Source organism: Dermochelys coriacea, chromosome 10 (genome assembly GCF_009764565.3).
Source record: "Dermochelys coriacea isolate rDerCor1 chromosome 10, rDerCor1.pri.v4, whole genome shotgun sequence".
In the NCBI taxonomy this organism is placed as follows: domain Eukaryota; kingdom Metazoa; phylum Chordata; order Testudines; family Dermochelyidae; genus Dermochelys; species Dermochelys coriacea.
The window spans coordinates 27,500,328-27,524,028 of NC_050077.1; the positions used below are offsets into that span (position 1 = coordinate 27,500,328).

A 23,701-nucleotide genomic window follows, 5' to 3' on the forward strand; every position below is an offset into this window, starting at 1 on the left:
CTCATCAATGATGGTGCCCCAACTACCAATGCAGTTATGGGAGTGATGATGATGATTGACATGATATGGGTGTGTGTACTCAGACTACACTTCACTGTGGATTCTATGGGCAACTATGATTTGTTCACATCAATTAGATCTCAAAGAATATGCTACAGAAATTCCTTTTCCACAGCCCAACTATTCCTTTTCTCACAGTACCAAAAAGGTAGTTGATTAAGGGGACTGAGATGTTCCATAGACACATTTTCCTCAGACTACGCTCCCCAAAAAGCTGAGTTATATCCATTTTCAATATTAATTAGCCCTCCACAGTGTCTGGTTAGTAACTTAGTAAGTGTCTTGAAACTATATTTACAAAATATATTCATATTTGTTTACAGCACATAATGCTAAATTCTGAAGCTATATGTTAATACTATATTTAGAGTGTTTTTTAAAAATGTGATATTTAGTAGAGCCAGGTCAACTATTTGTAATTAATAATTTATTTGATTTTTTGCCTCTCTTTCTACTCACAAATTGTCTATGACCATGCTGCAATTTTCCTAGATGTATAAATAAGTTTTTTGTCTTCAGATTTTTTTTCTTTTGAGTGTGCAATAACTGAGATTCAAATGGTGTTGATTAGCTTTGAGTGGACACGTATTACACAGGGTATCTTTCTGTTCTTTGAATAAAAATGAAGTTAGGTATTAGAATCAGGTTTCCAGGACAAGTACACTTACAAATTTAAAATCTGTTTTCTGCCAATTTTATCAATGTTATCTTAAAATTCTCTGTCCTCTCAAACATTCATGCCAGGAAGCTTGTTCACTAGACATTGCGCAGACTCCAAACATCAAAGAGTGTGAGCATAGCCACAGAAATTCCATTCTGATTTTTTGATACAATCCTGGAGCTTTAGAATCCCACAATGTGCTGCAGGAAGGAAGTGTCCCATCATTTAAAAATGTGAATGAAGGTTTCTGAAAACATTTGTACACCATTCACCATGCTCTGCTGCTTAGTTACATATAATTATGCACAAGTACAACTTCAGCATATCTCCCAAATCAAGTGGCAGATTAAGGTAAAATGGGGATCAGACAGCGGAAGATTACTGCATAGTAGGTGATGATGTAGTGCAAAGCTAACTGCTGCCAGCTAGCCCTTTGTTGGTGTAAACAGCATTTGGGCTCCTTTTAGGAAGAAGACTGAGGGTTCAGAAGCAACAGGCAACAGCTCATTTCGGGGAAGGAAGAGATCTGCATAGAAGGCACTGTCTGGGATGCAGGAGGCTAGCAGGTTGGGAGCAAGAGTCTCAGGTAACTTCATGATTTGGTGGATCAAGGTTCCATTTGACCTTAATCCACCCCATTTTCAGGCTAGATTTTGCCTATGCAATCTGCCCTGTGTAAGAGTTGGATTAGCTTCACCACCCCAGAGAAAGAATTCTATTTCAGGCACCTTTCCTTGTCTGTTCCCCCTTTGCTTTTTAGTGGTAATTTGCTACTGGCCCTTCCTAATAATAGATGGCTACCCCTGTGAGAGTTCAGCTGCACAAGTCTTTGCCCACTCCCTGCCCATCTCTCTGTTGGGGGGTTATGTGTGTGCAATCCCTCTCTCTCTCTCTCTCTCTCTCCAAGTCTGTAGCAGAGAGGCAGCTAGGGCACACACAACCCTGCTTAAAACCCTGTGTGGCCATGAAGGGTTGTATGTGCCCTGCCTTCTCTTATATGCCTAGGCTAGGCCACAAGTTGGCCCTTGATGTTACTTTGTAGGGTTTGTAATGTAATCTGTTAGATTTAGTATGTAGCATTACATTAAAAAGAAATCTTTAACATACACAAAAAAATAACCCAACACTCCTAGAACCTTGCAATCCTTCCTGTTCTACCAGGGTAAATTCTGTCTGGTGAGAATAAGATTCTGTAAAAGAGTCAGAAGTTCTCTGTAGAAGACAGGAAGAGTGTAAAGGCTTCAAGGACTGTGGGTGCACACACAAAAAATTACAATAGCCCTATGAAATACCAAGCATAAAAGAAAAATGTATAAACATAAACCATTAGAACTATGTAACAAATGGGGCTCAATCTCACAGGAGCTCTTGAATTTTAGTCACTGACTTTATAAACTATACAGGAATCACTTTCCTTGCCACTGAAGTGCAGCCACCTCTGAATGTAACATGGTAACTGTGGGAAACAGTGCATAGCAACAATACATAGCAGATTAGAATTGAAACAAATACAGTATTGAGCAGAAATTACAGTGGGAAGTATTAGCCTATCTGCCATTAGCAGCCCATCTCTGGTAAAAGCAGCAAGGGATTTACTAATACAAAAGGCTAGCATTTAGGTTTTATGGACCAGTTTCTCGGCTGTTGTAAATTGATGCAGCTCCTTTGAAGCTAATGACTTTAATGGAATGACAGCAATTTACTCCAGCTGAGGATATGGCCCTCCGTATTAGTGGCAATGACAGCCCGTAAGTGTGATGTGAAATTTATACATTTCTAAATAAAATTATTTTAAACACTTTAGGTTTTCTGCATGCTCTAAATCTTTCAGGGTTTTGTTTGTTTGTTTGTTTGTTTGTTAGGGAGAATTCCAACCAGACTGATGGTTGGCTGGCTGGCTGAATAGCATTCTTAACAATAATATACAGAGAAAGGTAAAATCCTTTTATAAAGACTCCCCGCCTCTTCCTTCTCCTGAATTTCAGTATCAAGGCTATTAAAGGACTGCAACATGTTGACATTTAGTTTAATATGTGTTGTACAAAAGGCTGACTTTGCTATTATCTTGTTTTATATTTCCAGTAACTGTAAGATCAAAGTCCATTATCATACTTGTAGCATTTAAATCACAATACATGGAGACAACTTAACAACTTTACAGTTATACCCAGAAATCAAATACTCTCTTAAATGAAGTCAAAGTATATTATAAACAAAACAGATCTTTTCCTCGCTTGTATTCATCCACCGGTATCCAGCTTCAACAAAACTGCCAAAAAAGTTGGTTGAATTGAATTACACTGGGAAAAAGTTTACTATCATACTAATCTTGTTCGTACCAGACAATTTTTACCCAAGCAGTTCGCTGTCAAACCAAACTGACAAATGTGACTAAGATGGGTTAGAGGGACATAGGAAGTGACTGTTTTTGTTTCACAAATATTTCAGATGTGAAAACTGTCATAATGTTCTGCACATGGATCTCCCACTCTCAGTCTGGAAGTAAAGGAATGTCACCCAAATTTGCTGCCATTCCTCCTCTCCTGGGGATGTCCTTTTGTAGATTTTGAAGTGAGGCTAGAAGGGGTGGAGGCCCTGTATTTGGATTTCTGCACCAAAATCCAGTACTGTAATAATGTAGTATGTGGGGAGTATTGCCTCATGTTGAGAGAAGAGCCCCTCTTCTTGTCAAGTAAAGCAATTGAATTAATGCCTCTGTATTACTTCTGTCTAGGTCCTCTCAGTGGCTGGTACTGAACAGCTGCAGAGGGGATCTAGTCAACAGCATTATGGTTCCAGCAGGAGCCAAGTACCAGGGAGAGTAGAGGAGACACAGTGGAGCCAGAGATGTCCCTTCAGATGGTGCCTGTCACACAATTTTGTGAATGTGAACCAGGCAGGAGTGCTTCAATTTCAGCCCTAATAGTTTTCAGAGTAGCAGCCGTGTTAGTCTGTATTCGCAAAAAGAAAAGGAGTACTTGTGGCACCTTAGAGACTAACAAATTTATTAGAGCATAAGCTTTCGTGAGCTACAGCTCACTTCATCGGATGCCATCCGATGAAGTGAGCTGTAGCTCATGAAAGCTTATGCTCTAATAAATTTGTTAGTCTCTAAGGTGCCACAAGTAGCCCTAATAGTGGCGGTGTTTGTCCCGTGGGAGTGGGTGAGGTCACACTGTGTAGAGCCTAGCATTTTGAGCCTTGGGCAGCACTGAGCAGGATTGAGCAGCTGACTCCCAGCATGCTGGATCTGACTTTCAGTGGGATTTCTGTGCATGTGCAGAACTATATCCAAAATTATGTTAATGGCAGATATTTGTATTAAAGGACTAAGGAGTAGTGCTTTAAGAATAAACACGAGCAACTTGGTCTGTCTTCAATAGGAGCAGGATTATACCCTAATTCTTTTGCATTTTGTCTTTGGTAAATATTTTCAAACTTGGGTGCTTAAAATAGGGCACCTCAATCCGTTTGTGAACAACTAAAGAGTGACCTGATTTTCAGAAGTGCTGAGTGTCTGCAACTCCCACTGAAGTCAATAGGAGTTGTGGCTGCTCGGCATCTGCGAACATCAGGCCACTTAGGTATCTAAATTTAAGCATCAACATTTGAAAATGTTGAGCCTGATTCTCTTTACACCAAAGCTATTTTATATTGGTTTATCAGCGTGAAGGGGTCTTAAAGTGAGTATGTATTTGCACCTATTTTAAAGGCTCTTTGGAGCACTGCTAGAACAGTGTAAAGTGGCCTTAGTGTAAATGAGAACCAGACCCTTTGTCTATTCAGCACTGTAAACATTTTCGTGTAAAATATAGAATAGAATTGATTTTTGAAATTTGTAATGGATTTTATCTCATCTTTATATATATATATATATGATAATTCACTCATATTTCATATTAATTCTTTAGTGCAATATCACTATCCCTCAATAATATCATGACATTTCCTTATTTACTCACTGATTCATATATGATATGGTTTTTCCAGTCTTCTTTAGTACAGAGGTAAGTGATATCAAATTCTTTAACACTTGTTAATAAGTATTAAGCCTACCTTGCAAATTATTTTATCTTCTGACTCGTCTGAAAACATTTTTACTTCCTATTTTAGGATATTAGGTTTGTTCACACCATAATAGCCATCAGGTTGACTTATCACTTTACATTACAGTTGGAGGACATAAATTAATGGTGAAAATATTGTATATTAAATTCTTTGTCAGGTGAAATCAACCCCTCATCCAAGACAGATAAAATGAATTTCATGAAGGTCTACAGGTTGATGGGCCTTTGCATGAGACCTTTAAATTGAAGGTCCTATGACATTCTTTATGTATGTGAAAGATTCCTTGGCATCCTTTGCTAAATTGTACAATACCCGGATTATCTCCCTGTTTACCAAAACTACAGCTGGCAGCATTTCATTTATGTGAAGAGATTTATCTGTGAATATACAGGTAATAAAGTTCTTTGGGATCCTTTGAGATGACAGCGGCTACAAAAGATAAATATAGGATTGTTAATTACTACTTTCTTCAGTTCACTTGCTCTAGATAATATCATTTTAAGTATGCTCGTTTAGTACATTTTCACCTCTCCACAAATTGCTCTGGATTGCCATTGATTTCCACCCTATACTGTGCTCCTAGCTCCTCATTCCATTTTTCTCTCTCCCTGTTATCTAATATACTAAATTCCTTCCCAGCTTTTACAACTGTCAGGGTTGAGGCACTTAGGTTCACAATACTTGTTTGGCATGTTTTAACCTACTCTTTTGTGGTCTATTGAGTCAGTGATCTGAAAATTAAAAACTGTGTAATTAGGCTTTGACATGACCAAAGGCGCTGTTATGGTCCAGCATGTCAGTGGCACAAGCAGAGACCAAATAACAGTTTTGGTCTGCTGGGTTGGGAGTCTCTGTTTTATATCTCCCTGAATCCACATTTTCCCAGTCTGGTGAATATTACAGATCTAAAAAACAAAATTACATATTTCTCCAACATTCTGTAACAATTCAGAGGAAGACATTATAAAGTGCTTGGTAAATATGTAACTGTTTCTTAAATATAAATTTTAGTACTTTTTTCTCTTTGTTAAAAAAGGGGAAAAAACACTAAAATGTACCCAGGGAATATATTCATTATCACATCTATATACCACTAAGTGTCTACCTGAAATAACTGAAGGAAGACGACTCAAAAGTTACAACTCAAAATATTTTCTGATGTAGGCCAAGATTTTTTAAAAATGGGTGCCTAAATCCAAATCTGGCACCTAAATAGGTGGCCTGATTTCCAGACGTGTCAAGCACCTGGCAGCTCTCACTGAAGTCAGTAGTCAGTACTGGGTGCTCAGCACCTTTACAAATCAGGACACCTATTTAGGTGCCTAAATACGGACCTAGGCACCCAACTTCAGGTAATCACGTATGGAAACATTGGCTGTAGTTTTCCTCTACCTTCTCTCTCAATTTTTATTTCTTCTCTTCCTTTCCGCCCAAGCTAAGTGACAGGCTATATTTTAAATCTTAATCTTTAAATTTAAAACATAGAATAGCTATTGAATAGCTACTGAAGAATAGCTTCCCCTCCCCGCAAAAGATGGCAAAGCATGGGATTAGTAGCCAATACAGACGATGCAACCTCTGAAGCGAGAATATATCTGTAAAAGGTGAACACCACTGCTTCAGGCAAAGGGGACCCGATTCACCATGACATTACTCCTGTTTTGCACCAGTGTAACTACATTGATTTCAGTATACCTCGTGTAAAACTTCAGCAACATAGTTGTAAATCAGTATTAGCTCTGTAAAATATAGCTTTGTAATTCTTTTAGTTATCTCCAGTCTGTATGAAATTTAATTGTTTTCCCTTGTGGTTTACATGGGAAAGGGGTGGCTGCTAAATGAGAATGGCTTCGAAATGAAGATATAGAGTATTATTTATCTATTTGGGGAAAACTACAAAATTTAATGATTGCACACTGTTCCAATTATTACAGAATAATTTTGCAATTCATTAATGTTGCCTTACTTCTGTAAACTCCTATCATTTGTTCTGCAGATAACTCCCTAGATTTAATTTCTCACTCTCCATATTCATATTTTTAGCTCTATCACTTGAATCTTTTCTTCCAAATAAATCCTATTTTTTTCTTGTACTCATTGCCCACATTCCTCCTAATTCTTTCACCAAATTGTTCTGTAACAGCTACATTTCACATCTAAACCAAAGTTGCCCAAGGTATAATCTGGGTGCCAAATGTGGAATATGTAGCTATAGATGCGAAAATACAGACCTAGGAGTCTAATGTGTAAAAGTCTAAGTCTGCTCTTGCTCTCTAGCGGCAATATAAATGACTTGATTTTTTTTTTCATTGCTGGGAAAGTAAGCCAACCAGATTTAGCTACCACAGATGGCTATCAGAATGAGTAAGGGCCCGATCCAACTCCCACTGTATTAGGCCCTAAATGTTTCAAAAGTGCTTTAAAGATGACAAGCCCTGCATAAGTGTTATATATCATTATGACTCTGTTATGCAAACTTGAATGCAGTCTTTGGATTCCTGTCAAGCTGCCAATATAACTCAACTCAATCTCAAAGTATGAGCACATTCGTACAGATGCTCAAACTACGTTAATCAGTATAGGATAACTGATCTTCACCTACCACTTCCTGGGATCCTTCTAATGATTGCGTATCATAGAATCATAGAATATCAGAGTTGGAAGGTCAGACCTCAGGAGGTCATCTGGTCCAACCCCTTGCTCAAAGCAGAACCAATGCCCTACTAAATCAAGCCAGCCAGGGCTTTGTCAAGCCTGACCTTAAAAACCTCAAACAAAGGAGATTCCACACCTCCCTAGGTAACGCATTCCAGTGCTTCACCACCCTCCTCGTGAAAAAGTTTTTCCTAATATCCAACCTAAACCTCCCCCACTGCAACTTGAGACTATTGCTCCTTGTTCTGTCTTTGTGAACATGTATAGATAGGCAAACTTCAAAAAATGGTTTGGAGATTCCAGTTGGGACCTGAAGGATAAGTGAAACTCATGCTATGTCTTGGGTTTGTTTGGGTTTTTTAACTCATTTGTCCAACCTTATTAATTTGTACATACACTTTCTATGGATTAATATTCTTTCTCCTGCATCTGATGAAAAAGTGTGCCTATTAAATATATTGACTTCAACTATTTAAAATATCAATCTTTCTATACAATTCTTTAATGGTAAATTAAACTTTGGCTCAAGGTCCTATTATATTTTATATGCCATCAAATCCTTAATTTTTAATATCAATTGGTGAAATTCCCAATAAAAAGGAACATTATTTTAATGAAATGATTACACTGTCTTTCTTCATTATGTATTCACATATCTAAAGATATTTAAAGCCTAAAATATTTAACAATTTGCCTAAATCTACCCAAATCGACCGGTTGTATTTTTTCAATTTTTAACCTGGGTTTGATTTTTGAGCCTTTGATAATGTCTTCAGTTAACGTTATATGTCTAAGTATTTTATTATTGGGATTATTGATTAAAAATATCAAGTACTGTTGTCAACTCCTTAATCAAAGAGAACAGCTGGATAGAGTTATTAACTTCTGTATCTATATATGTTACCAGTTTGACAAAAATAAATAAATCAGTCATTTTAAAGATAAAAAGATTGGAATAACTGGGATTTTGCACTGAATTGATAAGACTATCTTAAAATACAACCTCTGTATAAATTTCCTGTTTCCAAGTATTATACAAAATTCTGTATGTGTCCAAAGAACATATACCACAAAAACCAACCAAACAAAAAGGTCTTTTTACAGTACAAAGTGCCTTGTGTGTGTAAAATGTTTTATTATACACCTTACTATCATCTCTTATTTTTTCAAATTGTATAACACATAGAAAGAAAATCCAGCTTCCAGTGTCTATGGGTCTGATCCAAACCCCAATGAAGTCAATAGGAGTCCTTCCACTTACTTGAGTGAGATTGCAATTAGACAATATATAAATACTTTGAAATCTCAGAGCAAACTACCTCACTACATGTGTGTGTGTGTGGGGGGGGGGGTGGTCAGGATGTAGTGTGTGTATATATGAATATCCAGATACACATTCATAAACACACACATAATTATAATTAAATAAGTATTATATTGTTAGCAAGCAGTACAAGTGAAAATAATTTTGCCTTCCAGACAAGGCTTACTTGTTTTTAAAACTTTCATACACCACCATATATATTTAAACACATATTTGCTGTTAAAGTTAATATGCAAGAAAGGAACATTTTTCTTATTCTGATCAGAGATGCAACAATCAAGTCATAAACACAAAACCAATAGCCAATCAATGTGAATAAATCTGCCCTTGAGCTTAATTCAAGCAAGCCATTCACTGAGCTAATGTGATGGATCTGTCAAATCCGATACAGCATTACAGACATACTAGCAACATCAAGTGAACATGCAATGACAAAATGACGATACGCCCCACTGCCATGCTTTGACTGGTTCTACCTCATGAAAATAAAATTTGATAGCTTTGCCAGTTTTCTTTAAGTCAGACTTAGATTTAAGCTTTTACTAGCATCTATATTTTAAGTACTTTTTGAAATGTAATCTAAAAATCAAGTAAAATCTGTACTTAAAATTAACATATTTGTTTTAATTTATTTTGTACACCTTTAAAAATTGTTTTTCTTTAACTAGCCTCTCAGGTTTAAGAGCATAGAGGTCAAAGTTCAAGAGTGGTACAAAACATATATAGACCTAAATACTACGTTTCCCCCCTACCCCCTTATCAGTTGGAAGGGAATGAAATTTCTGAGAAACATTTTAAACTAGACTGTTAAAAATGTGAAAGTTTTGATCAAATTCTTCAAAAGGCTCAAAGCTTTAAGTTTAATTTAATAAAGTGAAAGACTGCATAGAGAAAACATGTAGCTCTGCTTCCCTTCTGAAGTTGTAAAATGATTTCTTTCTATATTGTTTCATAAATAAAGTAGACTCTCTCTTTTTACAGGTTTGATAAGTGAGTGGAGAGATCTGTAAGGCCTATTTCAGTTTTGATTGAAATTGACTGTCATTACATATGTATATTTTCTTCTGTTAAAAACTACTTAATTTTTTTATAAGGTTCAACGTCTTTCCTTGCCACCTTAGTCTCTTCCTCCATATTTGTTGTTCATTGCCTATATCCAGCAATCTTTCCAGGTGTGACAAACAAGGATACCATTATGTTTCCTCACAACAGTTCTACAGCACCAATCATTATCAGATGACTTGAGATATTGACTCTGGAGTCCCAAAATATTTCTGTTCACCTCCTGTTTTTCTATTAACAAAATATGCATCCAATCCAAACAGTTACTCTTTCTATCTCCTCACTTAAGACACTGTGTCAAGATAGGGACCTTGTCACTCATCATGTATATGATCTGTGACCCAAATGGTACTTTTTTTTTTCAAGTAGTCTTTTCATGCTAGAGCACTGCATCACAGTATATGCTTGGTGGCATTCAGTGTGTTTGCCAGACCATTGTATTAACATATACAATAAATATATCTTGCTGAGAATGGGGTCTCATATCCACTACAAAAATGAACATTGTGTGACCAAATGTGTAATACTCATATGTAGCACAAGACAGCAAGTGATGATTACATTTAGAAAAAAGGCTACTAATAGTTGTCCTGTATTTCAGCATTTGCATTCAGTATTGGAGATTAACTCAAATTTTGCCAAATAATAATTTGCAAAATGCTTAAGGGAGTGAGGAATCTAAAAAAGCCCCTAATTTTCTGACATAAAAAACTCACATTCTTCAGTGAAAAGTTAATAAAATGAACAAACAAATTTGTAATTGACTCCAATTTGAGGTATCCGCGTTTCCATATAGTTTCATATATGCAACTAAGTTTTTGCATGATTTCTTTTTTAAAACTAGTTTTAGGATTCCCCGATAGAGAAAAGTAAGTAAAATTATATCTTTGTAATTAATCCAAACATCTTTAGTCAACTGGGGGTAAACACATTTAACTGAAAAGCCAAATAAAAAAAATCAAAAGAAATTAATCAATTTCAGATACCTGTAATTATGCAGCAGGCTCAAATTATTTCAATTCTAATTATACACAAAGAGTATATTTGAAAATTCAGTGTACTAGAGATATTTTTCATATAAAATAATTAAGGGTTGTAACTATTGCATTACTATAGATACCATCTCAATCTTCTTTTACAGAATTTAATCATACTATATCTTTTCCTTTATTAAGTTTTTTTTCCCAATGTCATGATTATTTTTATTAGAAAGGTTGACTCACTCTCTCGCTCCCCAACCATTGCAATATAGCAGAATAGGTAAAAATCTTATATTTTACCTTATGGTATCTGATTTTTCTCTTTGTTTTATAAGTAGGTTCATTAGCTGGTAATTAAAGCATTTAGGCTTCATCTTGATATTGTTCACTTCCCCTAAGTACTATGTAAATCTACAACCTTTCATTATAGCAACAAGCAAACCCTTTTAACTGACAAAAAGAGATTTGAACGATATCTGGCAAAAAAAAATAAATAAAAAAAGGACTAGCAATATGAGATTATTTATGATTTTGCCTTTTTGGTTTTAAAAACTTTTTTAGGATCAGAAACTAGTTTTGCATTTGAAACTCACAAAAAATACTGTAGCTGCAACATGCTAACAACACACCTTTGTGGAAATGAAATGAAAACTACTGAGTAGCACTCCATATGGTAGGTTACCCTGCATAGAAAGACTACATCACGAACAAGGTGCAAACAGCAATATCTGATTGACATTACTGATCCAGAATTCATATAAAGAAACTTGCTTACCTGTCTCACACAGCATGCCTCAGCCACACATGCAAATTGTTTTTATTCACCAAACTTTTTTTAACATATCTTATTACCAGAATAAGCATTTTTAAAGGCAATTATGCATGCATAGCATTTTAACATTCACATCGTGTTCCATTTTTCTCAGAAAACAAAATCCATGAACAGCACTTCTTTCTAATAAATCCTTCGCTATTTCGTATTCTGTTGTTTTCTTTAAGGAACAGAAACATAAAAATCCAATAATAATGACCGTTTTAGCACCTAATACACATCTAAATTTATACTCAAGTTGCAAGAAAATTTCTCACTGATTTCAATGAGTTTCTTGTCATAAGTACAGAAATGAATACTTAGCTCTTTCTGACACTGTGAAGCAAAATACACACATAGCAATCTTTTACACAATAGATACTCACTTCTATTGTGTGCTGTAAACTCTTAAACCGTTTGAAAAGTATCAATGGGTACTGCAGATTTTCCTACAGATAAAACTTCTGAAGAATGAATTTCCAGTTAAGAAGTAAATTCTTCTTTTTCATTACAAAATTAGGCCCAGATCCATTTTTATGCACATGCTTAATTTTACAGTGTGGCAAAATCCTGGCCTTACCGAAGTCAATGGAAGTTTTGCCACCTACTTCAGTGGCGTCAAGATTTCATCCTATGAGCAATCCCATCGACTTTAGTGAAACTACTTACACTGCGTAAAATTAAGAGTGTGTGTCTGCAGGATTGGGCTATATTGATTTTAAGAAATTCTCCACATTTTCAGCAGTTTATTAACCCAATGTTGATACCATGATTTTAACAGTTTAAAAAAAAAGGAAGACAAGTAGATCAACTTGTCTTCGTATAAACACTCAAATAAATGAAATGTTTGGAAGCCAGCTAACTGGGAGAATCATCATTTGTCTTTGATGGCCTGAACTCCCATTGACTTCAACAGGAATCAGTGAAAATGGAAGGTACTCAACAACTTACAGAAGCAGGTTCTAAATTAACTGAAAAAGTATTGTTAAGACCAATTATGATCTTAAGCAGCAGACCTTTATGGAGCTATACATTTATTTATTTACACTGTAAAAGGGTCACAGACTATTGTTATCTCATAGTAACGTGGCTGCTCTGCAACCCAGGAAAGTGTGTGTATCTTATGCCTGATTCTTAATTAATCACTACTCTCTATTTATAGCTCTTTGTATCAATACAGCCTAACTTTATATAGCATAGTCATCTGCAGAGCAACAAAACAGTTACAAGACTTATTTTCCACTTCCTGTATGCTAAATATTTATTAGCAATAAATTAAGTCTTACCTGTCACTGTAGGCAGCTGCAGTGGCAGTGGCAGGCTGGGCATACCGGTAGGCAGCATAACCACCCTGAAACACAAACTTACATTCTAATTTCATTGCTACAGCAATCTAAATTAATATTTTTCTAAATTTACCAGCAACTATTTGGAATGTTCTTTTGATGCTATAAGTCCAATTAAGGGGTTGGACTATATATGAAATATTTCAGGAAGTTGTTAAGCAGAGCTGATCACAAACCCAATCAATTCCTGCTTGTTAAGATTTAATTTGACCCAAAGATCAGGATAATCAATGGACTGCATTCATCAAAAAAGTTTTTGAGAATATTTTTCTTTACGTTTACAGGTAGCAATTTCCCTTACCAGTGAGGTGTAGTGCAGGTTAATAAAGCCGTGACAAATTAGTTAAAAGAAAATAAACTACAAAGCTAACAATAATTTTGTAGATCTAATATGATACCTTGTGTTTGATTAAACCAATTAAATTTTTACTTCATTAAAACTCTAATTTTATATAGGCTTCTAATTTGTAAATAAAATCATAACTAAGAAGGAATTTCTTTTCTTTCTTTTGAATTAACATTCAGCTGTACGTAACGGTAATTGCAGCTGTTCAATTAAGCAAACAGACAAACAAACACACACATTTGAAAGGAATTGTGTGCAGTGATGCATTGATTATCAAACTGTGAAAATAGCAGAGCTTCCTGTTCAATGGACCACGGTGTTACATCAACCATTTCAAAATGATCTCAGCATGCCAATTAACAAACAGAGCCCAGTCTCCACAGATAACACAAACACCATTTATGTTCCAATTAGAATCCACCATCCCATAATCCCCTGGGACATGGAACTATTGTGTGTCCCCATAGAATTAAAAAAAGAGATGAAATAGAAAACTAGTTGGATCACTCAGCTTTGAATGACATTTCCCCTATTGTTAAAGTGAGTATTTAAATGGAGTGCTCCTATTGTTGAGGGATATGTTCACACTAAATATATGTAGAAGTGTGAGGAATGGACTTCTGTCTGCCAACCCTCATGAAAATAGTAACATATTTTTAGTGCACTGAATATAGCTTTTTGTACATTGTATTAAGTAGACTACTCTTCATGAAATAACCTGTTTATTACAAACTTAACTGGGCCATACAAGCTTCATTTAGCCCACTGGTCTAGAGATTCTCCATAGGAAATGCTGGCTTATACCCCTTCAGTGCTTTTGCTTGATTCAATCCCTCCAATCATAACAGAAATTTTGAGAAACATTTTTTTGAAAGTCAGTCCCACACACAGCTCGGCTGATGACGCCACATCTCCTTAACAGTAAGCACATAAGCTTCCCATCTACACACACAGCCAGATAGACACATTAGGCTTGGACCTTCACCTAAACTTAAGGCACCTCTTCATTTCTTATTTCAAATTCTCATGTCCATCTGTTAAGGTGCCTTCTCATAAAATTCAGCCTTGCTGGAGGCACTTATGTCAGGCAACCAATGGGTTTACACAGATAGCTTGCATAATATTGTAAGTGCCATCTCTTTTGCATGAAGTCCCATCTCTGTGCCAGCTAAGAAGCACTGACATGGAACGCCTCCTTACTGATATTCTTTTACTGACACAAAAGTATACCTGAAAAATGGAGGAAAGAAGGACAGCGTCCCTATGCACTCTTCTTGGCTACCAACACAACAGGCTGAGCTGCAGATAGGCATATAGGATCTTATTAAAAACTACTTGAGGTCTCAAAAAGTATGTGCATCAACAGGCAAATATTGCCTGCAGGTACCTTGTGTATGGGCAATCAAATGTAAGATTATGGCACCAAGCACAAATTGAGCCACAAAGTAGTGAAGCTGGCAGAGCTCATGACAAAAATTGCAAATTTTCCTCAAGCTGTGGGCTACCAGAAGAAAGAGAGCAAAAAAATGTGTGATGCAAACAAAACAAGAGACTTTCCCTGTTTTTTGCATCCTTAAAACATCCCGAATTTCAAGCAATAGACTTAAAGCTAAAAATAGATTTAGAATGGTAGTCGTTTGTCTTCAGAATCCAGAGCGTAAGAATGTCTGTTGGACTGTAAGTCATTATGCAGTATGATATTATTGATTCAGTCAGTCTTCTCTATGGTCCCTATGCTTGTCACCACTGGCACAATCCTGCAAATCCCTACTCAAATGAACAGGTTTCTTGATTTCACTGGGACTGATTATTATTTAGAAGGACTGAGTACCATGTGTGACTACAGAAGTGTCGTTCTCTCACACATATCCAGATGTGGTAGGCTGATGTCACCAGTATGGCCAGATTTAAATATAGGAGTGGTTTAACAGTCTGCTTTGTGCTAGTTAAGGAGGTGCCGCCAAAGAACAAAGCTTGACGTTCCCTGGGAATTGTGTTTAACTACTTTTGACTCAACAATCAGGATTAAATTTGGAAGAAGCCCTGCAGCGACTAAGTTTAAAATTATACAAATATTATTTTGGTCTGAAAAGAGTCCTATGTTATTGAAAGGCTTACAAAGTGCTCTTGGGGGGGCTAAAATCGTTGGCATCTGCATTTTGATGTATTTTGAGATGGAAGAACTTTGAATGGGAAATACCTGTCTGAGGCCTGGTGGGGGGTGGGGATGGGAGAGCTAAGTCTGTCTAAGTTACACAACTTCACCTACGAAAATAGTGTAGCTGAAGTGGAGCTACTTAGAGCTACTTATCATAGCATCTTCACTGTGGTAGGTTGACTGCTGACACTCCCCCGTCGACTCCGCCTATGCTTCTCGCTCTGGTGGAGTACTGGAGTCGACAGGAGAGCGCTCAGTGGTCGATTTATCACGTTTTCACTAGACACAATAAATCAACCCCTGTTGGATTGATTGTTCCAGAGGTAAGTGTAGACATGCCCTGATATTTGTGTATTTCATCAATTTAAGTGTGCAAACTGTATAATGATCAAAAACTTGTCTGTCTCTGTTAGGTCACTCTAATAACCTTTATTCATCTCATGTTTGTAGGTTAATGAATATAACTAGAACTTTTTCAAAATTTTAAACCATTTTAACTATTTAATTATTATAAGAAGATCAACAGATGATTTAAAAGCAGAGGTTCTAATTCAGCAAAACACTTTGGAACGTGCCTATCTTTAAGAATGGCAACAGTCCCAAATAAATAAATTCAAGCATGCATTTAAACACTTTGCTAAATCAGGACCAGAATCTGTCATCCAAATAATTAAAATGCAATTTAGGATATTATGTGGTGTTAAAACCACCTAAATGTATCTAAGATATTTGCTATAACATTAAATCTGGTTATAGCTTTTCAACTTCGTCTATTTCTCAGACACAGGATATTCAATAATATATAATGTACACATTTCTTTAGAACATTAGATTAAATGCACTCTTCTCATGCTTTAGTCTATATTGTTATAGACTTTACTGTTGATCATTTTATTCCACAACACTGTATTTTGGGCATTAATATAAGCAATTATTTATTTTATTTATCCAAACTAATAAACACAAGAATAGTTTCAAAGGATGTGCTCCGAAAAAATCCAGCCAAATTAGCATTTTTGTAGCAAATGCACAATTATTCTGACTGTTATAGAAATATTTTATTTCCCCTCGGTTGAATATGCTATAAAAACCTGGAATTATTGCACTAATATGTGTGGAAATTTTATTTATTTTGAAAAACAATCATTTTCACAGTTTCCACCTTAAAAGAAACAAAGAAATATATTTGCCTATAATTTGTGACACTATTACTGTGTCTATGCTAACATACTTTGGGGAAATCACCTATAGTTTCAGTGCAAGTGGTGAAGCTCCAACAACAGTAGCAACACTGGAAGCCATAGTGTAGGCAGGGAAAAGGCATTCATACCACTGTTTGTTTAGGCTATTAATAGTAATCAGAGAGCCTCTAGGGAATGGAAAAGACATTGATCAGCAAAGAAAGCTACATTGTGGAGGTCAGCAAATGTACGAATAAAGTGGCAACTGCTGGAAGTCAAGCTGAATTTGGTCTGGCCAAGGAAATTCAAATAAATAAAAACAGAATAAGGAAGGTAAAGTTGGACAGCTATGTAGTGTGGATCGGAAAGAAATTAAAGACAATGTAGGTATGGACCAAAACTAAATAAATAATTTGCCTCCGTTTTTAGTAAGGATAATATGGAACACATTCATGAAGGCAGTATGGCTGATGGAAATGAGTGTCTGGACATGGAAATGAGCACATCTGAAGTAGAAGAAAAAAATTAAAGAGCTTAATGCATTCAAATCAGGGGGCCAAGATAATTTCTATCCCAAAATACTGAAAGAACTGGCACATGAAATTGCTAGTCCAGTAGCAAGAATTTTTAATAAATCTATCTATTTGGGGGTAGTACTGTCCCACTGGAAAATAGCTAATGTCTTACAAATATTCTAGGGGGGGGAGAGTGGTCTTGGCAATTGCATACTATTTGAGTCAGACTAATAGGTCTGTAAGGCTTTAGAGTAAATCGTGAAGGAAAGAATAATTAAATTAATGGAAGTACATGGTAAAGGGGATGTCATGGAACAGGGGAAGATCATGCCAGGCTAACCTGATTTTCTTCTCTGAGAAAATAACTGATCTTTTTTAGATAAGGGAAGTGCAGTAGACTTAATATACTTGGACTTCAGTAAAGCGTATGACACATGAGAAATTATTAGATAAATTAGGGAAGATGGGGCTCAGCAGAAGAATCGTTAGGTTGTAAGGTTGATAGGTGAAGGTGAATTATCGAGCAGAGCTCCTGAAGATCAGTCTTGGAACCAATCTTACTGAATATATTTATTAATGGCCTTGGCACAGTAGGAATGTGCTAATGAAACTTGCTTATGGATAGAAATTTGGGAGGCACCATCAGTAAAGAGGAGGATCAGATTTTAATACAGAAAGATACGGATGACCAGGAAGACTGGAAGGAGAGAAATGAGATGAAATTCAATACTGCCAAGTTCAAGGTCATGCATTTAGGGTCTAATAATAAGAATTTCTGCTAAAAGCTGGGGGCTCATCAGTTGGAAGCAACAGTGGAGGAGAGAGACTTGGGTGTGTGGGTCGATTTTGGGTGACTATGAGTCACTAATGTGATGCGACAGTGAAAAAGGAAATATGATCCTAGGATGTATCAGTCAAGGCATTTCCAGTAGAGACAGAGAAGTATTAATGCCATTGTAACAAGGCACTGGTAAGATCTCATTGGGAATGCTGTACACAATTCTGGACAACCATGTTAAAGAAAGAGGAATTAAAACTGAAACAGTGCTGAGAAGAGCAATTAGGATGATCATTGGAATGGAGGGACTATCTTAAAAGAGAAGACTAGAAGAGCTTGGCTTGTTTAGTCTAGCAAAAGAAAACTATAAAAGACTTTAGGCGAGTAAATACCCGAGATGGTAAAGAGCTATTTAAGCTAAAGGACAATGTTGGCACAAGAACAAATGGATATAAACTGACCATGAACAAATTCAGGCTGGAAATTAAAAGGAGGTTTCTAACCATCTCACCATTAGTGGGGTGAGACTCTGGAAAAGCCTCTCAAAAGGCACTACAGGGGCAAACAATTTAATGAGTTTTAGGAGAGACTTGGACAATTTTATATTACAACTGTATGACAGGGCTGCTTGTGATGATTAGAGGCAGGGCCCAAAAGCCATTGGGCTTATTTCTGGTTTATGTCTTAGGGTCCCTAAAAGCTCAAGCTTCAGGATTTCAGCCAGGCCTGCATGGGTCAGCGTGGGATTTTCCACCCCTCCCTCCAATTTATTCTGGGTGTTTGTATTTTTTTTTTAATGTTCTTCCTCTGGAACAACAGGGATGGCCACAGTTGGAGATCAGACATCAAACGAGAAGGGCCAGGACTCTGAGGTGTCTGTCTCTCTCAGATGCTTGGCTGGATGATTTGTGCTCATATATTCAGAGTCTAGATTGCCATATGTGGAGTCAGGAAGGAATTTTCCAGGTCAGATTACAGTGACTTTAAGGGTTTTTCACCTTCCTTTGCAGTGTGTGGGTGTGGGTCACTAGCCAGGATTATCTGGGTCTCTCTCAATTAATCATTTCCCTGCCATTGTGGGGTCCTTTGGCATTGGTGCATCTTGGTCCCTCCCATTCTCTGCCCGTGTAACATAATATTTTAGACTCCTGTGGGCTGTAGTACTTTGTTGAGTTTAGCGTGTGGGTGCTAGATGGTGTTGTTGGTCGGTCCAGGAGGTCAGACTGGATGAAGTGGTGATCCCTTCTGGTCTTGAACTGACTATAGTAAAAAATGCGTATGCCCTTTCTACATTAGTTCTCCCACAATTGCTACCACTAATGGAACTACATCAGTGGTTCTGAAACAGCTTGAGATTTCCCTAAAAATATAAATGTAGACAAAGTCAGCATGTGTGATAATGCAGTCCTGACATTGCCAAAACTCCCATTGACACTGGACCTTAAATGGGACATACATCATATTTCAAGAGGGAGGCAGAAATTTTAAAATGTTTGCAATTGTGTGGTATAATTAACCTCAACCATAAAATGCAGCTGCTGGTCTATTCCTTTCATTTTGTATATGCAAAATCCCCCATTAATTTGATTGTTAGTATGATTTCACAGCAATCCACATTCAATGTGATGAGTTTTTTTTTTTCATCAGTCAGTACTTCATACCTGTGGTAACTTATTGCCATACACAGGCTCTTGATATACTACTCTATAAGGAAACAGAAATGTAACGATTTGAATGCAAAAAAAAAATAAAATAAATAAAAATGCATAAGTCACACAAATTCCCCAAAGCCATTCATTCACAAGTTTGCTTTCAATATTTTACAAGGCACAGCTTAATCAAGAAAGAGGTGAGGGATGGGTAACTGGTCAGTTGCCAAGGAATTTTAGTTGTGGTTTAAAATGAGCAAGGGACTTATAAAAAAAAAATGGAAAATCAAATACATTTGGGTTACAAAATCAATTATGTACACAAATATATATAGCCATCTATACACATATTATATATATTGCGAGAGAGCGAGAGCGCGCATATAAACTACAGTTTTGTTCTCTCCTGATAATACCTTATGGTCCACTTAATTGTTAACTCAGGGCTCAGATAGCATAGTGACAGGTGTTTTTATAATACAGATTGCTAAACTAGATCTCATGAATGGAAAGATTAATTTTATTCTCAACACTTGGGATCCCACTATGGTGCTTTGCATGGAACTCCTATTATTAGAACAATAAAAGTTTGCACAAATGTTGAGGATATATGAACAATAATTTGCAGTTCGATAGCTACTTTCATCCAAGGATCTCCAAGTTTTTCAAGTATTAATTAGTTACATTTCTCAATACGCTATGTTAACAACTATATATAACCATTTTCAATTAGTAAACTCATTGTGGACATTATGGGCTAAATAATGTCGGCCTCCACTGAAGAGAAGGTGCAAAGAGCCGCCTTTGCCCCATTTCCCCAGTATAGGGCTTGAGCATAATCTTTATCATGCTCAGGGTGCAAAGCTAGAGCAGGAAGAGGTAAAGAAGGGGCATGTCTCCATATCTTCTCCATCTTGTCTCAACCTATGGAACTGCCCCATGTGACGGCTACATGTTGCCCTCTCCCATATGGTGTAGCATCATCCATACTCCCTGCCTCAGGCATTACCTGCCTCAGGGGAGCTCCTGCTATGTGTTGTGTCTGTGTACGGCTCTTTCTAGCATGGGGTATAACTTACGCCTAATGTCACCTAGCCAAGGATCAAAGCTATAAAAAGCCAATAGCAGAAAATGGAATGTTACTCAGAAATCCTGATTCACAGTCCTCTGCTCAAACTCACTACTAGACCCTTCCCATCAAATATCACTCATTAAAATGATTATTGCAGCATTCAGTTGTTTTAATACAACATTTACAATGCAAAACATAGGACATAAAAGGACATTTCATCTGTAGATCTAAGACATTTTTTAAAAAATGGGCATCTATAACTTGGTTGAGTGGATAGAGCACTGAACTGAAAGTGGAGATGCCTGGATTCTATTCCTGGATCTGCCACTATTATTTATTGTGTGCTCTTGGACAAATCATTTAACCAATCTGTAAACTGAAGAAAATAATGCTTACCTACAATTATAAAACACCTTGAAATCTTTGATGGTTGGAAAGATGACTCAGGTCTACTCTAACAACTAGAACATACTTAATACTGCCAGTGTGACAAATCATTACTTCACACGTAAACTTCAAAATGTTTGGCTCCCATAAGCAAATCCAAAATTATCTAAATGTCTTTAGTGTAGGAAAGATTTGTACATTAAAATGCTTTGTGGATGCCAGACATAATGCCATCTATTATAATCAAAAGAACACTGAATGGATGACTGTTACACTTCTATAACTTACTCATTCTTTCTTCAAGAAGCAAGTAGCTGCAGATATGCATTACACCCCAACACTACCTTAACCATGTCCTTGGAGAGATGGCAATATGCACTGGGAATATAACATTACCATGCCCATCCTAACAAAAAATATATGCCAGTTGCTCAGTACAGTGTCCACAACTCCATATACACATTACTAATTCTATACTTGTGTGGATTTTGTTCAGTGCACCACAACTGATGCAGTAACCTAGCAATGGGTATGGTAAATTTTACTGTGGGCAATAACACTGAGTGAAAGGGTGAGCTAAGGCCATCTCCCTAAGGGACTTCTGAGACCAGGAATGAGAGGATTTTAAACCCTTTTTTTGGGAGGGGTACAACTCTTCCCTTTTTCACCCTACCTCCACACATCTTAGGGTATGGCAGTCAGATGTCCTTGAAGCATTCCTTCTGGCAATGATCCAGAGGGAAGTGTTAATGGGGGTGGATGGGTGAATTTAAAGCATTATTTTAACTGCATGTTTCTTTGTTTTCTAATGTTTGTTTTTTATTTTGCTGAGTGTATTTCCTGATTCTCATAGCTGTAAATTTTCAGCTGGGAACGTATGTATTCTAGAAGGGTACAGGACACCATCAGGCAATCTTAACTCTCTTTTAATTAAGTTTTTTGTTAGTGAATCAATAGTTAATTTTAAGAGGACTTCTTTTTTCCCTAACAATGCAACCTTCTTTTCTTTATTTTCCTTGTTAAAAGCACATTTTAAAAGGGATTTCAATATCTCAGCTATTTCTGAGACATTATTACATTTCTCTTGTCATTCAGTAGTGTGCCTGTAGAATTTTCACTTTAGTGTATCTTTCCCCCTACTATATTTATAACATTCTGCTCTATCCTTTTGGTTAGCATTAACTCATTCTGGCTATTTGTTGCCCTTAATATTCCATGCAATCCTTACCTGACTGATTATTATGTTTTGGATTTCTCCCTCTTTTCCACTTCCATTACATATCCTCTACCCAATGGAGAAATCAATTGTGCATATGTCAGTAGTCCAAGATACCCCACCCCACACTTGCTACTCAACCCTGTACTGCAGGCAACCTTGACTTTGATATTCTTTATCTTTGTGTGGATTTCCCCCCAGTTTTGCTTTATAACTATTTGCTGTTTTTAGCTTGGCTATTTTTGTGTTTTTGAGGGGGTCTTTTCTCTCTCCTCCTTACTATTATTTGTGGTATGTATTTAAAGTTTGTTTCTTTTCTATTTGTTTCTGTTGCCTAGTCTTTCCACTGTGGTGTCATTTTCCTCTCTTCTTCACACATTTCAGCTCTCCATTTAAAATGGCTAACTGAGCTGGAGTTTCATGGTAATCGATTGGGAGCCAGTCAATAACTCGGTGCTCTCCAGGGAACTAATACATTCTGAATCATATGTTTTCTCTCCACTGATTCTCACACATTTAGCTTGCAATCTCTCTCTCTCTCTCAATATATTTTAGGAGTAGAAAAGAGCAAGCGCTAAAATGAAAATGATGAGCTGCTTAGTACAAAGTTCTAGATACAATATACAAAGTAAAAATGAAAAAAAATATGTCTGCAACATATGAAAACTATATGACTTTAACTTAGTCCATCCGTCTGAAAGATAAGCATTATTCTATATCTAGAAACTGAGAAATGTATTTGGAAGGTAAGACACTGATCCTGTAAATGACAGGATATGGACATACCCCTGCATCTGTGTAGAGCCTCATTTAAGTCAATTGCAGGACCAGTGCCTAATGCCAAACAACTTTGAGACTACTCACATGCTTAAAGTTAGGCACTTTCTTAAGTACCTTGCTGATCAGATTCACAGTTTCTATTTAGCATTTTCAAGCCTGTCATGGGTGTTGGTCATATTGTTAAAAAAAACCAAAACAATCAAACAAACAAAAAAGCATTGCTGGTGTCACTGAGGACCCAAAAGATGTACATTTTTCTTTTATGAGCAGTAGGCTCCCAAACTACCAACTGTAATTTAAATATGTAACTCCCAAATACACAGTAAAGTTAATTCAGGTTCAGCAGGGCTTCTTGCCTTTCAGACTGGTGAGATGAGCAAAATGGGTGCAGTTTTCTTTTTGGCAAGAAGAAGAATTAAAACTGAAGTCCACACTACTGGTAAAACTCACTCCTGTGCAAAAGGTCCTCTGTATCAGTAAAATCCCTCTTGAACTTCCAACTCTAGATTTAAGTGAAATTAAAGCAGTACACAGAAGTTTGTGTAGTCCTTCATTAAAAGGGTGAGCTGCATCCACTGTGAATAGTGGAGGGCTGATAACTTTGAAAGTCTGCAGGGTGGGAATCCTAACCCAAACTAAACACTTAATATAT

General features: G+C 36.6%; 1 protein-coding gene across 36 annotated transcripts in view; it reads right to left on the reverse strand.

Annotated features, from left to right (window-relative positions):
- RBFOX1 (RNA binding fox-1 homolog 1) overlaps positions 1–23,701 on the reverse strand; it is a 2,470,149-nt gene that overhangs the window by 22,708 nt on the left and 2,423,740 nt on the right. For all 36 annotated transcript variants that reach the window (XM_038419714.2, XM_038419715.2, XM_038419718.2 and 33 more), the window contains one exon: positions 12,908–12,972. In XM_038419714.2, the coding sequence (XP_038275642.1) occupies positions 12,908–12,972 (65 nt within the window). The remainder of the gene's footprint in view (positions 1–12,907; positions 12,973–23,701) is intronic.